Source organism: Triturus cristatus, chromosome 8 (assembly GCF_964204655.1).
Source record: "Triturus cristatus chromosome 8, aTriCri1.1, whole genome shotgun sequence".
In the NCBI taxonomy this organism is placed as follows: Eukaryota; Metazoa; Chordata; class Amphibia; order Caudata; family Salamandridae; genus Triturus; species Triturus cristatus.
Window position 1 is genome coordinate 1,543,600,766 of NC_140591.1, and position 14,187 is coordinate 1,543,614,952.

The window sequence follows — 14,187 nt, forward strand, 5'->3', positions numbered from 1 at the left end:
TTGATTTCTGATAGACTTCTAGCCGCAGTTTCCTCACTTTTAGAATATTCCCCAGGGATCTCTTAAATTGAGGTATTTTGAAGATGTTTGATCTCCTCACTCACAATGCAATTTCCTTTTTCTTGCTACGCCATTGTTATTATTTAATCTGCCTGACATTGTGGCATAATAAATAACAACTGAATCCCTTTGTTTTATTTTCTAGGAAATTTAAGAAGCCCCTCCAGTTTCTAGTTTGGAATGACACACAATTTTAGGCATGTGTTGTGAGAAGGTGGCCTAATATATGCTGTCCACTAGTTCTAGTGGGCACCTTGTATCAGTCCAAACAACCCATTATGGTGAATGGTTAAAGACAAACTTATATGAAAGCTATCTTAGTGGTAGCTATGGAGAGCAGCCTTCAGGCTAAGAGTTGAAGGAATGTAAAGCAGCTTGTTTTACCTGTCTATAATCTCTTGAATGATCAAATGAAAAGACAACCACACCAGGTATATATTCAAAATATATGTATTTAAGGTAAAACACACCCCTCTAGTCTCTGAGACTGGAGTTCGAAGTACTTTGTTTACAAGTGAGCAAGCATCACTAATAGCACAAATACACGTTTGGGGCCTAGGGGCGTACCAAACCATATACCAAAAAAGTGGTATAAGAACCACGACTGGAATAGGCCTATTGCCTCTAGAATCGCTGGGACCTCAAGGAACCACCCAAGGTAGTGACACAGGGGACCCACGGGAGCCATATGCAGTGTAAAAACACAACCGCGGGTTCCTATTATCTTCTATGGGAAATGTCGCGGTTGGAAATTTAAAGATTAGGGACACTTCTAATCGAGTCAGGACCAAACCCTTTTGGACTTAAGAAGTTCTAGGGCTAGCACCCACGAGAGCACTAGAGTACTAGAGTTACCTCACCCAGGGAAGCCGGATGCATAGGTGTCTTTTGGTGTCTGGTCGCGTCGTCTATTTCAATGGAAGCCTGCAAAGAACTGCTGCTGCCGTGAAGAGGAGAAGTGTCCGAAGAGATCCAAGCCTGGATCTAGGATGTAAGGAACCTGAGAGCAAAGGGGACAGAGTCTGGGTCACTTGCCAGTGACCTAGGGCAGGAGGGACCAATGCTCACAGATGTCGGGTGCTTCATGTGAGTTGATGGGTGTCTTGACTCTTCAGCCACGAGGTCCAGGAGGCGCCGACGAAGTACACGAGCCGGATTCAAGCTGTCCCACGAAGTCTGTCGAGTGCTGCGGTGTCGGCGACCAGAATGGACCCAACAAGCCTTGGCAACGGTAAGTCACAGGAATGCAGAGAAAGGACTGCGGTGCAGACCAGCAAGGTCTGAGGGACTCACCCAGCAAGGGTAAGTCGAGGCACGTCTGGAACAACCAGGTAAGCCCAATCAGAAAAGGAGTTGCCTTCGTGGGGACCTGCTAGCCAACGGGCTAGTGATCGCGAAGGAGCCTCGAGCGGTCGCACTGGAAACTGGCCCACAGGTCGTTCGTGGAGTGGAGGCCAACAATCTTCGGTGAAGGAGGTGCTCAAGGCTGGGGCTACTCGGAGCCCAAAGCACAACTTTGAGGAGGACCAGGAAGATAGTGTTGCTGCAAAAGTTCACGGTGTCCAGGGGTCACGGTTCCACGATAGCCACGGGCCTCAGCTTTGCTGTGGACTCAGGGTAGCCTCAGGGAAGTCTGGAAATCCACCTCTGGGGATGCAGAGACTTCGGCGTCCGGCGGGAGCTTCAGAAATGCAGACCGGTCAGTTGCTTCTTTGGTGCCTGCCAAGCAGGGGAGTCACTCCTTGACCCCAAGGGAGATCTCTTCAGTCTTCTAGTCAGTATAGAACGTCGAAGGTCCAGGATGTACGTTGCAGAGTTTCGTCCAGGGTAATCTAAAGTCCTAGGGACTGGATTCCTATACTTATAGTGAGTTTAGGGGATGGACTAACTCTAAGGCCCCACCTATGGGTGGGCCAGGAAATAGGGGTGGTTACACCCATTTCCTTTGTCCAGTTTCGCGCCAGAGCAGGGGCAGGTAGACCCTGCAACTGGTTTGAAATGGAGTATGCACAGGGACACCAAGTGTGCCCCCAGTGCAGGACTTCAAAGCACCAGAGTGCTACCGTCCAGCCCCAATACACATCAGCCTGTCTGGGGAGGTGGGGGACACCTCCCCTCGACAGAAAACCTATTGTCCAGGCCTCCCCTGCCGGAGTTTCGGTCACCAGCAGGAGGCCAGACCCGTGTCTGTGGCAGAGGCATCCATTATGTGATGCCAGTGTTCAGGAAAGTCCTACCGGGTTTAGCCAGTGTGAACATGTCTCTCCCTCTAGAAGGGTGGAATTGCTACCCTCGCCGCCAGAACTGGGGGGGGGTGTATTCCAAAGCGTTTGACACCAAACACAACATGTTTTGATGCCGCCATCCCAAAGTTAGCATTTACCGCGAGGTTTATAATGCTCTTAAATGCTTCCCAAGCCAAAAAAACAATTGGGGTGTGTTTTGCCATTCTGAAAGCTCTACGACAGATTCTGCCTCTTTTGCCTGTAGGAGACAGACCTTTGGTGGTACGCAGCATTATCCTGAGTAGGCTGGACTACTGCAATTCCCTATATTTGGGAGCTCCTCTTTACATCTATCAGAGCCTGCAGAGAGTCCAGTCTATGGCGGCCAAATTAGCACTGAACAGAAAACGCTGCTCCTCAACCACGTTAGCGTTACAAGAGCTCCACTGGCTCCCCGTTAAGGAAAGAGTCATGTTTAAATCCTTATGCATTGTTTTCAGAGCGGCACATGGCCTCAGTCCAATCCCTATGCAGGAGAGACTTTCCTGGTATAAGCCACAAAGAGCTTTACGCTCCTCGAACGCCTCTTTGCTCATCACAGGCAGTGTTAAGAAGGCCAGGATGGGAGGCAGGGCATTTAGTACAGTGGCCTCTTGCTGCTGGAATGACCTCCCTCTGAATATCAGACAGGCCAATTCCCTGACGGACTTTTTTATGCGGAGTCTGAAAACCTGGCTCTTTCCCAGGGAGGGGCATATGACTTCCTAATCCTGTACTCTCGGTCGGCATTTTCTTTTCTTTCTTCTTCTCGTTGCTGTAAGCTCTAGACACTTGGTTGGCTAAAAGCTTCTTTTTCCATCTCAGTCCAAGTGCCAGGATACCCGTAGGGTGACAGCTGCGCTATATAAGAACGCGGTACGATACTTAAGAGTATATGGTATGGCTGTATCACAGAACAGCCATAAGGAACTATTTCCGAAAGCTGCAGAGGGGCTCAGCACATGCTTGGGCACCCTCTCACATAAAACCAAGCACTCTGCCTTCAGGATTGTCAAGGCCTGCCATAGGAGTCGCTTATAGGTTTATACATGTCTGTATAGGGTAGTGATATAGGGAGCCTATACCACCGTAAGGGGTGCAAGCACACACTTACCCAGGCTGCAGTAGCAGACCTGTGGTGTCATTTTGGAGTGCTTCCCAGGGGTGGCATAATACATGCTGCAGCCCCTGGTAGGCCTCCGGGGTACCTATGCCCTAGGTACATAGTATACCATATACTAGGGGCTTATAAGGCACTCCAGAATCCAATTAGATATGTACCTAGTGTACAGGGAAACCATTTTAGAGAGGAAGCAACTAGGCTGTGGTCCTGATTAGCAGGGCCACAGCCAGACGAAGGTAAAAAAACTGTGAAACACCAGCAAAAAGTGGGGGTACCCATGTGAAGCAGATCCTACTCTCCTACATGTGTGGTCTTTTTGGGAGCCTATCCACAAGTATGAGCTCTAATTCTAATTCTTCAGTGGTATGTTGTCATTCATGCCATTGCTTTTGTGATGATTGTGAGCAAGTTTGTATGCCTTGTCCATTTGCAAGCCATTCAGATGATCATGGGGAGAGTAGTCCTGAACTAATTCAAGTTTTTGTCATGTTATTTTGGATTTTTAGGTTAGCGTATCATTTATTTTTTTATTTTTACAAATCTATCACCTGTGGTTAAATCCGTGCACTTTTAAGATGACTAGAGTATTTTGCTTGGTTGAATAAAAGGAGGGATAACCAGGTCACGTGATGCTCTGGGTTTCATTCTTGCTGTAGGAAGATTCTCTCTAAGCAAGGGCTGTCCATATCTACAGATGCAGTTCAGCATCTAGTTCTGCTGTTTACTTCATCTGAAAGAGGCACGTTAGTGATGGATTCCTTACCTTTCAATTACACCCAGGTGTCAGACTGGATCCAGAAGATTTTAGGCAGCAGTACCACTGCGTGTCGCAAGGTGGCGTCATACAGCGTTGCGTCCGTCGTAGGCATCGTGATCGCCGGGATGACGTCGCGGCAGCTACTTAGACGCCACCCTCGTGCGCTGACCTCAGTTCTTTCTTTTTCTGGCCAGCAAGCGCAGATCTGGAGAGAGCAGTACCCCCAGTCAATTTTTGACTGAGTTTTTTGGGACTTTTTGTCTGTTCTTTTGAGTCTTTGACTCCTGGTGTATAGGGATACCCGGTTACAAGTCTTGCAAGGCTTGTACCCTCATGATTTCAGTGACTGACCCGCACTGCGAGTGTCTCTACTGCCTGGGGCGCGACCACGACCCCATGTCGTGGCCAGTCTGCTGGGCCATGGCTCCGAAAACTTTGCAGGAGTGGTCCCAAAAGTTGTTTGAGGCCTGGGAGTCTGTTCTGCGCCGTTCAGGGTCGCGGAGCCACCACCATCGTTCGACGAAGTCTTCGCACTCTGAGTCAGGTAAGACTAAGCACAAGAAGTCGAAGCGACGTTGCTCTTCGCCTTCCCCTAGCGTGTCAAGCAACACGGCTTGGGGTGGGGGTGGTGCCGGCTCCAGCAGTGCCTACGCAGTTGCCGACAGCCTACCCGCCCTTCCTGGGTCCGTCGGCGACTCCGGCCCAGCTGCAGGAATTTCTGTCAGCCATGGCCCACCTCTTTGGCCCGTTGGTCCCTGCCGGTGCGCCTTCTTGCCCGCGGTTCCAAATGGGGGTCCTCGCCCTTCGACGGCTCCAGCCCCAACATCGTCTGCTTCAGTGCGGCGTGACCCCCATGGATCCATGCGGACGACTTCGGCGCCGCAAGACATGCATGGATCCCAGACTGTCGGTTGGCCTCGTACGACCTACATAGACGTCTACGGCGGCGGCGTTGGCCGGCCCTTCGGCCGACGTCGTCTCCAGCTTCCACTGCGACATGCAGACGGTGCCGGACCGGTGTCGATCGACGCCAATGGGGACTTTCCATCCCTTTCTCCATCCTCCTTCGTAACCTGCTGGGCAGGTGGGAAAGGAGGACGGGAAGGACTGGGAGGGCTCTGAGGAACCTCTTGCAGCCCAATGCGACTTGGACCTGGACTGGGCAGAGGAATTGAAGGACGCAAGTGATCTGGAATTCTCTCCAGAACCTGGCGCACTGTCTCCTTCTACCGTGGCTACGGAGGAGGGTAGTACTTTTTCAGTAGTGTTGCTTAGGGTGGCAGAGGCTCTCCACCTCGAGCTCCCTACAGTGGCTGTCAGGACTAACGTCCTGATACGAGTGCTTCGGCCGGCGGCTTCTGCAGCGAAGCCGCTGCTGCCCTTTAATGATGCGCTTTCAGACGTTCTTTTGGGCACCTGGTCCAGGCCCAACACAGGGGATCCTGTGGATAGGAACGTGGGCCAACTCCATCGCCCGGCCCCGGGCGACCCCATTTTCCTCCCCCAACACCCTACCCCTGAGAGATTGGTTGTCCAAGCCTCTGCGTCCCCGAGCGCATTCCCTTCCGCACCTCCGGACAGGGAATCCAAGAAACTGGAGCAGTTTGGGAAGATTTTCTCTTCCGTCAGTTCAGGGTTGCGGTCTGTGAACACTGCATGCCTCTTGGGCTGTTATTCTCGCTCTGTGTGGGATACAGTGGCGCAGGTGGTGCCTCAGTGTCTGGAGGAGGCCCGAACGGTGCTCTCCCAAGCTATTGCTGAGGGGAGAGATGCAGCCAAGTTCACAATTCGTTGTGGCCTTGACACCGCCGACTCACTGGTCAGAGCGATTTCCATGACCGTGGCGCTACGCCGTCACGCCTGGCTGAGAACTACTGGCTTTTCAGGGGATGTCCAGAACACTCTGATGGACATGCCTTTTGATGGCACTCGCTTTTTTGGCGACAAGGCGGATAGTGCGTTGGAGCGCTTTAAGGACTCGCGGGCTACGGCCAAGTCCTTGGGCCTTCCGGCCACGCACACTCCTTTGGCTTCTGCTTTTCGCTCCTCTCGTGGCCAAGGAAGATGTGCCCAAACACGTTTGTTTCAGAACCACAGGCCTGCGCAGCAACAGTCTCAGCGCAGCAACAGTCTCAACGCAGCCGCGGACGTGGGACCCGCCGTGGTGGGTCACGGGGTCAGTCCACCACCTCTCCTTCCACTACTGCCTCCAAACCTTCCTAGTACGGTGTTTCAGGCCCATCAAACGCCAGTGGGCTGCAGGATTTGCCATCACCTCCCCCACTGGCACACCATCACTTCGGACGGGTGGGTTTTACAGATAGTCCAAAGGGACTACTCCCTCTCCTTTGAGACTACCCCTCCATGCCACCTCAGTACCACCGCATGTCGGGGGATCACTTGGCTCTTCTCCAACAGGAAGTTGCGGCCCTCTTGGCCAAGGGGGCCATCGAGCGTGTTCCGACACCAGAAGTAAGTTGTGGTTGTTGTTCCCACTACTTCCTGGTTCCAAAGAAGAACAAGGGCCTGCATCCTCTTAGTCCTTCGGAACGTCAATCGCTTCCTCCAGTAGGAGAAGTTCAAGATGCTCACACTTGCTCAGGTATTGTATGCCCTAGACCCGCAAGACTGTATGGTAGTGTTGGTCTTGCAGGATGCTTACTTTGATATCCCTGTCCTGCCGGCCCACCGGCGTTACCTGCGGTTCACGGTAGGCCACGGGCACTTTCAGTTCACCGTGCTCCCTTTTGGCCTTACCAGCGAGCCTCGGATATTCACGAAAGTGATGGTGATGTCGCAGCTAAAATGACCAGATCAGGGGTTTCAGTCTTCCCCTATCTTGACAACTGGTTGTTGAAGGCGGGCTCGCCCCAGGCAGTCATCTTCCACCTCCAGACTACGGCTGACCTCCTGCATTTGCTGTGGTTCTCCATCAACGTGCCAAAGTCACACCTGATTCCCTCTCAGAAGCTCCTTTTCATCAGAGCGGTTCTGGACACGGCGCAGTTTCGGGTTTATCCTCCTGAACAGCTAGTCTGGGACATTCGGGCTATGATTGAGATCTTTCGGCCCTTGTCCTGGGTTTCGGTCAGGATGACCTTGAGGGTGCTGGGCCTCATGCATCCTGCTAACCAATCATGCCAGATGGCATATGCGGGCTCTGCAGTGGGACCTGAAGTTCCAGTGGGCGCAGCATCAGGGGAACCTGTCAGAGTATGTCCAGATCTCGGAGGGCACTGCATGATAATTGCAGTGGTGGCTCACAAACCAGCATTGGGTCAGCGGTAGATCCCTCTCCCTTCCCCAATCGGAGCGCACAGTGGTGACTGATGCATCCCTCCTGGGATTGGGTGGCCACATGGGAGAGGCCTAGATCAGAGGCCTCTGGTCTCCGGCAGAGTCCAGGCTCCATATCAACCTTCTGGAGCTCCGGGTGATCCGTCTTGCACTGAAGGCATTCCTTCCCTCTGTCAAGGGGAGAGTAGTGCAGGTGTTCACAGGCATCACCACCACCATGTGGTACTGCAACAAGCAAGCCGGGGTGGGGTTGTGGACCCCATGGCAGGAGGCTCTACATCTCTGGTCATAGCTGGAACGTCAAGGCATTTCCTTGGTGCTTCAACACTCGAAAGGTTCTTAGAACGCAAGGGCAGACCAACTCATTCGCAGGTGCATGATGGATCATGAATGGCGTCTTCACTCGGAGGTGGTGTAAGGTCTCTTTCGACAGTGGGGAGAGCCTCGGTTAGATCTATTCACCACCAAAGAGAACGCGCAATGTTAGCAGTTCTGTGCGTTGGAATTTCCAAGGCGGCATTTGCTCGGCGATGCTTTTCATCGCAAGTGGAGTTGCGGTCTATCGTACGCCTTTCCGCCTATACCATTTCTACCCAGAGTGCTGAAGATCAGATGCGACCGGGCCCAAGTCATTCTTGTGGCTCTGGACTGGGCTCAAAGAGTTTGGTATCCCGAGCTACTCAGTATGAGCGTGGATCCCCAGATCCAACTGCCTCTTCGGGAGGATCTTCTGTCACAGGAGCAGGGGACGGTCCTCCATCCGAACCCGTCCAGTCTCCACCTCCTTGCGTGCAGATTGAGCGACGACAGTTCCTTTTAACTTGCCTCCTGAAGTCTGTGATGTCATTCTGGCAGCCAGGCGTCCTTCCACTAAATCGGTATACGCCTGCAGGTGGAACAAATTTGTACCATGGTGCACAGCAAGGGCTGTGGATCCTCTTTCTGTCCCTCTTTTAGAAGTCCTTTTGTTCCTTCTTTCTTTGGCCCGGCAGGACTCTGCTCTAGGCACTATCAAGTGCTAACTTTCTGCAATTTTAGCCTTTCTCAGGCTACCTGATCAGCCCTCTCTTTTCAAGTCCCCTGTTGTAAATAGATTCCTCAAAGGCATTACTCACCTTTTCCCTCCTATTCCTTTTGTGATGCTGCAGTGGGACTTGAATCTGGTTTTTAGCTATTTGATGTGCACTCCCTTTGAGCCGCTTCACAAATGTCCTCTTAGTTTACTCACTTTAAAGACTGCTTTCCTGGTTGCCATCACCTCCACTAGGTGCATGAGCGAGCTCCAGGCTCTTTCCTGTAAACCTCCTTTTCTGTCTGTTGATCTGGACAAGGTTGTGCTCCGCTCTCGTCCTTCCTTTTTACCGAAGGTTGTTACTGCCTTCCATATCGGGCAAACTATCACATTACCCACTTTCTTTCCGCCTCTGCACCCTTCCTGAGTGGAAGAAAAGCTTCACCGTCTGGACCCAAAAAATGCTCTCATTTTACCTGAATCGCACTCAACAGTTCTGGGTGGATGACCAGCTCTTTGTTGGCTACATAGGCGCCAGAAAGACCGGGCTTCACACAAGAGGACCATCTCCCGCTGGGTCGTCTTGTGTATAAAAGTCTGTTATTCTCTGGTTAAAAAGGAGCCTCCGTGGGGCTGTGCGCCCATTGTACCAGGGCGACAGCAGCTACTACTGCATTGGGACGTGGTGTCCCCCTGCAGGACATCTTTCGGGCAGCTATCTGGGCCTCTCTGCACACTTTTACTAAGCATTACTGCCTGGACAGCCAAGTCCGGAGAGAAGTCTTCTTTGGCCGTTCTGTTCTCCGTAACTTTCTGGTGTGATCTTGGTTCGCAGACCCACCACTGGGGTTGGTATTGCTGGGGTATCTATTCTAAGGTAAGGAATCTATCACTAACGTGTCTCTTTCAGATGCACAAGTTACTTACCTTCTATAACGATATATCTGTAAGAGACATTAGTTAGTGATAGATTCCTTACCGCCCCACCCATTCTCCCCGTTCTGCGAACTGATTTCTAGGGTTACGGTCATCCCTTTCAGGGCCCTAGTTTCAATGCACCAGTGGTCAGTATCTTGGATGGCTCTGCGTTCCTGGCGCTGAAAGTAGTGTACAGAGCTGACGTCAGCCCGCAAGGGCGACACTACGCCTACGACGGGCGCGGAGACGCACGACGCCACCTTCAGACGCGCAGGGGTAAGGCTGACAAACTTTCCAGATCCAGTTTGACGCCTGGGGTAATTCTAAGGTAAGGAATCTATTAATAACTAATGTCTCTTACAGATATATAGTTACCGAAGGTAAGTAACTTGTGCGTTATTTCCTCATGCATCATCCGAAACTCATTGCAAAGTCAAGGTTTCTGTAAAGCAGTCATGAGCAGTTTTCTTTATGCGGCAATCTTCAGCGGGGGCCACACAATCATCCTATGCAAGTTATTTTTTGGTTCGGATGTTATGTATGCCATTGAAGTACATCACCTTCAAATATATCTTCGTGAAGGGCATTTCCTCACCACCCTCCATCCCGGGTGCGATTTGCGGTAATTCATCTCAAGTGAATGACCTGTTATCCAGTCTCCGGCTTCAGAAAGTAAATTGAAATTGCCATTTTGGGCAAGAATTGTGCAGCATTATCAATATTATTGCAGCCTATATTCTTAAAGTGGCTTCTCATGTAATAAAGCTTCCATGGAGTTTAACAGGGATGAAAACTGGTTGTTAGAAAACCAATGCAGATGCTCCGATGTGAAAACTATTGCTGCTTAGGTTTAATTTTGTATTTATCATCTGCATTATTCAGTTTGCGTGTACTGTAATAGCGCTAGTTATTGGTTACTGACACTCAAAGTATTGTCGTTAAAAAAAAATTCTCCTATTATATTCTCAAATCTCACCAAGTACTGTCATTAAATTGATTTGTTTTCTTTTCAGATTTTTGATCGTAAAATACTAAAGAACAGGAAAGTGTAAAACATCACCATCATTTTGGCCAAGGACTGATTTCGAGAAGATTTCCATTGGTGGCAAAGAGCACTTTTTTAATTAATGAAGAGCTAACTATGTCTTTTCATGCTATTCAGACGTTTAACACTCAGAAATGCCACAAGTCTTGCTGCAGTTCTCGTAGCGTTATGTTATCGGCTGGTCCAGATCTGGTTAGCCCTGTGTTGACTTGCTTTAAAGCTCTGCTTTTTTTGGATTTGTCATCCGTGGTAGAAGCCAGAGCGCTAATCCATCCAGCTGTATTTACTAGGGATAGGTGGAGAGGAGGGTTTTGCTGCCAACAGCAGAGTTGCTACAAGGTCAGTTGTTCTACTTTTCTGTTGAAACTGGACAGGAAAACCAATGAGCAAGATAATTTCAGGAATCAATAGTTGCATTGTAAGATGTTGTAATTTTAATTGTACTCTGAATATCAATATTTATGTATTCAATTTGCCGCCCTCCAGCTTGCAGATATCAATCGAAGCATTGGTGCAGATATGCTTTGACATTGAGGATTTGCGCGTCCTCTAGTGATCAGTGTACCCTTTTGAGCACAATATAGGCTCATAAAGGTACAGGAAGTACATTAAGGTACATGGAAAGTGTTACAGAAAATCTTTGATATTAGAATGAGCTGTTTTTGAGCAGCTATACCGGAGTAAAGGAAATAAGTTTGATGCATGCTTCGGTTAGTCTGAGCTATGTCATTCAACAAGATCATTTGTGTACAGTGAATTTGATTATTATGTTAAAACTGCACTTTTTCTGGTGTCTGTTTTGATTTCCACCCAGTTATCATTTGTCTTCCTGCACCTTTCATTGTATGAAACACTAACCTACACTTTACTCGTTTAATTGGACAGATGAAAGGGTACATTATAAGTTTAGTGGTGGAGTCCCTGGTCCGAAGTGCACATCCACTATGTGTTCCTTTTACTGCCACGTTGTGTGAAGGCTCAATGTGAGCATTGTTCTTCTCTAGGTTATAGAACAATCTGCACTTTGAGTGTTATTTTACCATGTGCATCACCTCTGTTACTGCACAAAGTAATGATTTTAAGCTTTTTGTCTGATTTGAAATTCAGTGTTTTGAGACATTGTACAAATCAGTTGCTTGAGACAAATCACTGGTGATATTTTATGTATGGCTTTTAATATAGCTTAGACTGAGATATCCATTATAGCAACTTCAACATTTTTTATTTTTTTTACATGAAGCACAAACGGACTTTACTCTCATAGGCGTAATGCTTGTAAACTTTGATGGCACGCTCACACATGATAGGGCACACTGTCCACAAGCTTCTCCCAATTTGCATGCCAGTGCTGAATGCTATCGGTCAGTATATTTGCTGCTGTACTATAACTGATGGAAAATGTTAACCACCAAGGGTTTGTATACTCGTGTGCAGTAGACCGTAGGTATGGCATGTCGATTACAGTATATACAGCAATAAGTATGTGGGCACCAAAATATGATCAGATAGTTAACTACATTAACAAAATATTGCATTCTATTTGATTTATAAAGATGAATTACAGAGTTTCTAAAGGAAACGTGAGAGAAGAGAAGCAACCAAATCATTCCCCTTAGTTATGACAATTCTAGGCATACTGAACTATACTTCACTACTACTTTTTTATCCTTGACCTTCTATTCTTCCTACCTGTGTTTTGTCAGCCAATTACTTGTTTGTATGTTTGTAGAAGGGTGATCTTCACCTTGGAACTGGCATGCTCTGGAAAGTAATAAAGAACTCTTCAAGAGCCATCTCCGTCTGATGAAACTGCAAGACTACAACACGCAGACTACCAGACTGTGATCTCTCTGATGAAACTCACTCTTTCCACTTTCATTCTGTCGTGTCATTATATATGTCTTCCCTCTTTGTGTTAATGTACACACATATAAATGTTTGTAGTCTAAAAGTGCAAAATAAATGATGTTTTGGTGCCCTTCATCTCAGGGTTATGAAATGCCCAGACCACGTCTACTTATGCCATCCGCTCGCTAGATTTTAAGCTTTTATACATGTCCTTTTACTTCTGTTACACTATCTCGAGCTCATGCATTGGGAGCTGGATCAAATATTAGAGGTTGTCTCCTCTGTCTGCTTGATTTCATGTCTGTCTTTATCATGATTGTTATGTATTTTTCTATTGTAAATAAATTGTTTCTCATTGAGCCGTGGTCGTCACCATGATTAATGGAGTCTGTAAAAGAGTACATCGTAAGAGCCTTTTATGTAACAGTTGAAAAACCTTTCAATATGTTATGACATTTAGGGAAAAAACAGTTGTCTAATTATCAAAGAATGTTATTATTCATTATCATTGTATGGGCTGTAAAAGGCATGAATGCACCTTCTCTCCGACACCTTGTCGTAAGCTAGATTACTCATTTTGAAGTGAATACAACTACCAGTTCAGTTCAAGAACTTATTTTGTTTTAGAAACAAACCATAAAAGCATACAGATGAAAACAATTGCAATTTCGATCATAGACACTAGGAATCATAAAATATTTACAATTTGGTTCATATCGAAATACAAGTCTGAATAAAGTGGTCCAGTACATATAAAACATCTCAAACATTTCACTTAAACTGTTATAAAACAGGCAAGCATCAAATAATTCATCCTTATTTCCCAACTAATTTCCTAGGTTTCATGACACATACAGTAAATCTAGATATAGTTATACAAACTTGCTCAGTCTGAAGCAATTAAACATTAAAAAGTTCAAAGAGGCTTTAGGGTCTAAAGCCTCTTTGCACATTCTAATGTTTAAAATGCTCATAAGGGGCTTCAGGATCCGAATTCTCTGTTCTTCATAAAGATCGCTGAAAAAAACGTGCGTTTGGGCATAGCTCAATGGCATGGGACGGACCCAAATCTTTCGCTGTGAAAACATTAAAGGGGTAAGACACCAAAAAGTGGCCAGATCACGTCTAAACCCTAACAAAAGGAATCTCTGGTGAAGGGGCACCTTCAGCAGATATGGCTCTATGCTAAATGTAGTGCACAAAGGAAAATACATCCTCACCAAACCCTTCTGCTCACCCTCCCACCTCGTTTCGGCTATCGGATGTAGTAGCTCCCTTTTTACCAGTAATCTGGTCTGGCGGTCGATGGACATCGGATCAGTAAACAACTCTATCCTACCTATTGATCGTAACTCATTCTTCACATAATTCAGCCACTTGATCTTGTGTACCCTTGATAAATTTAAACAATCATTGATCACTGACTGTGTCCGCGATATCTCAGAATCGGCCCAAAATGAAAGCCAAAGTAACATAGGTTACATCCTTACTTTGTCCCCCAAATACTGCAATCATAATTACTCCAGTATTATTGACGAGGGAATGCTGCTAGGGAGGGGCAAAAGCCTATGCACAAAATTGTTTTCACTGATCTGTAACGGTGAATAGCGTGTTATCCCCCATAAACCCATAAGTGGCTGTTGATAAGGTCCTAGCTAATAGATGGATAGTGCTACGTCCAAAGGCATAGACCCTAGTCCAGAGCCAAATTTAAAACGGGACGCAAGAGCCTGCTTGAACTGTGTTTTCAAGTGCACCCATATGCTCCATCTATCAAAGGGAACCCCCAATTATGAAAAAATGGTAACATATTTAAGCCGGGTATCACCTATACGAAATGGAGTTAGCCTACTTCGTGGATGC

General features: G+C 47.7%; 1 protein-coding gene across 11 annotated transcripts in view; it reads left to right on the top strand.

Moving 5' to 3' along the window:
- The window catches only part of NUMA1 (nuclear mitotic apparatus protein 1), a 734,824-nt gene extending 722,141 nt beyond the window's left edge, over positions 1-12,683 (top strand). For all 11 annotated transcript variants that reach the window (XM_085623424.1, XM_085623417.1, XM_085623420.1 and 8 more), the window contains one exon: positions 10,445-12,683. In XM_085623424.1, coding sequence (XP_085479550.1) covers positions 10,445-10,483 — 39 coding nt within the window. In that variant the 3' untranslated portion in view covers positions 10,484-12,683. The remainder of the gene's footprint in view (positions 1-10,444) is intronic.
- Positions 12,684-14,187: the final 1,504 nt, after the last annotated feature.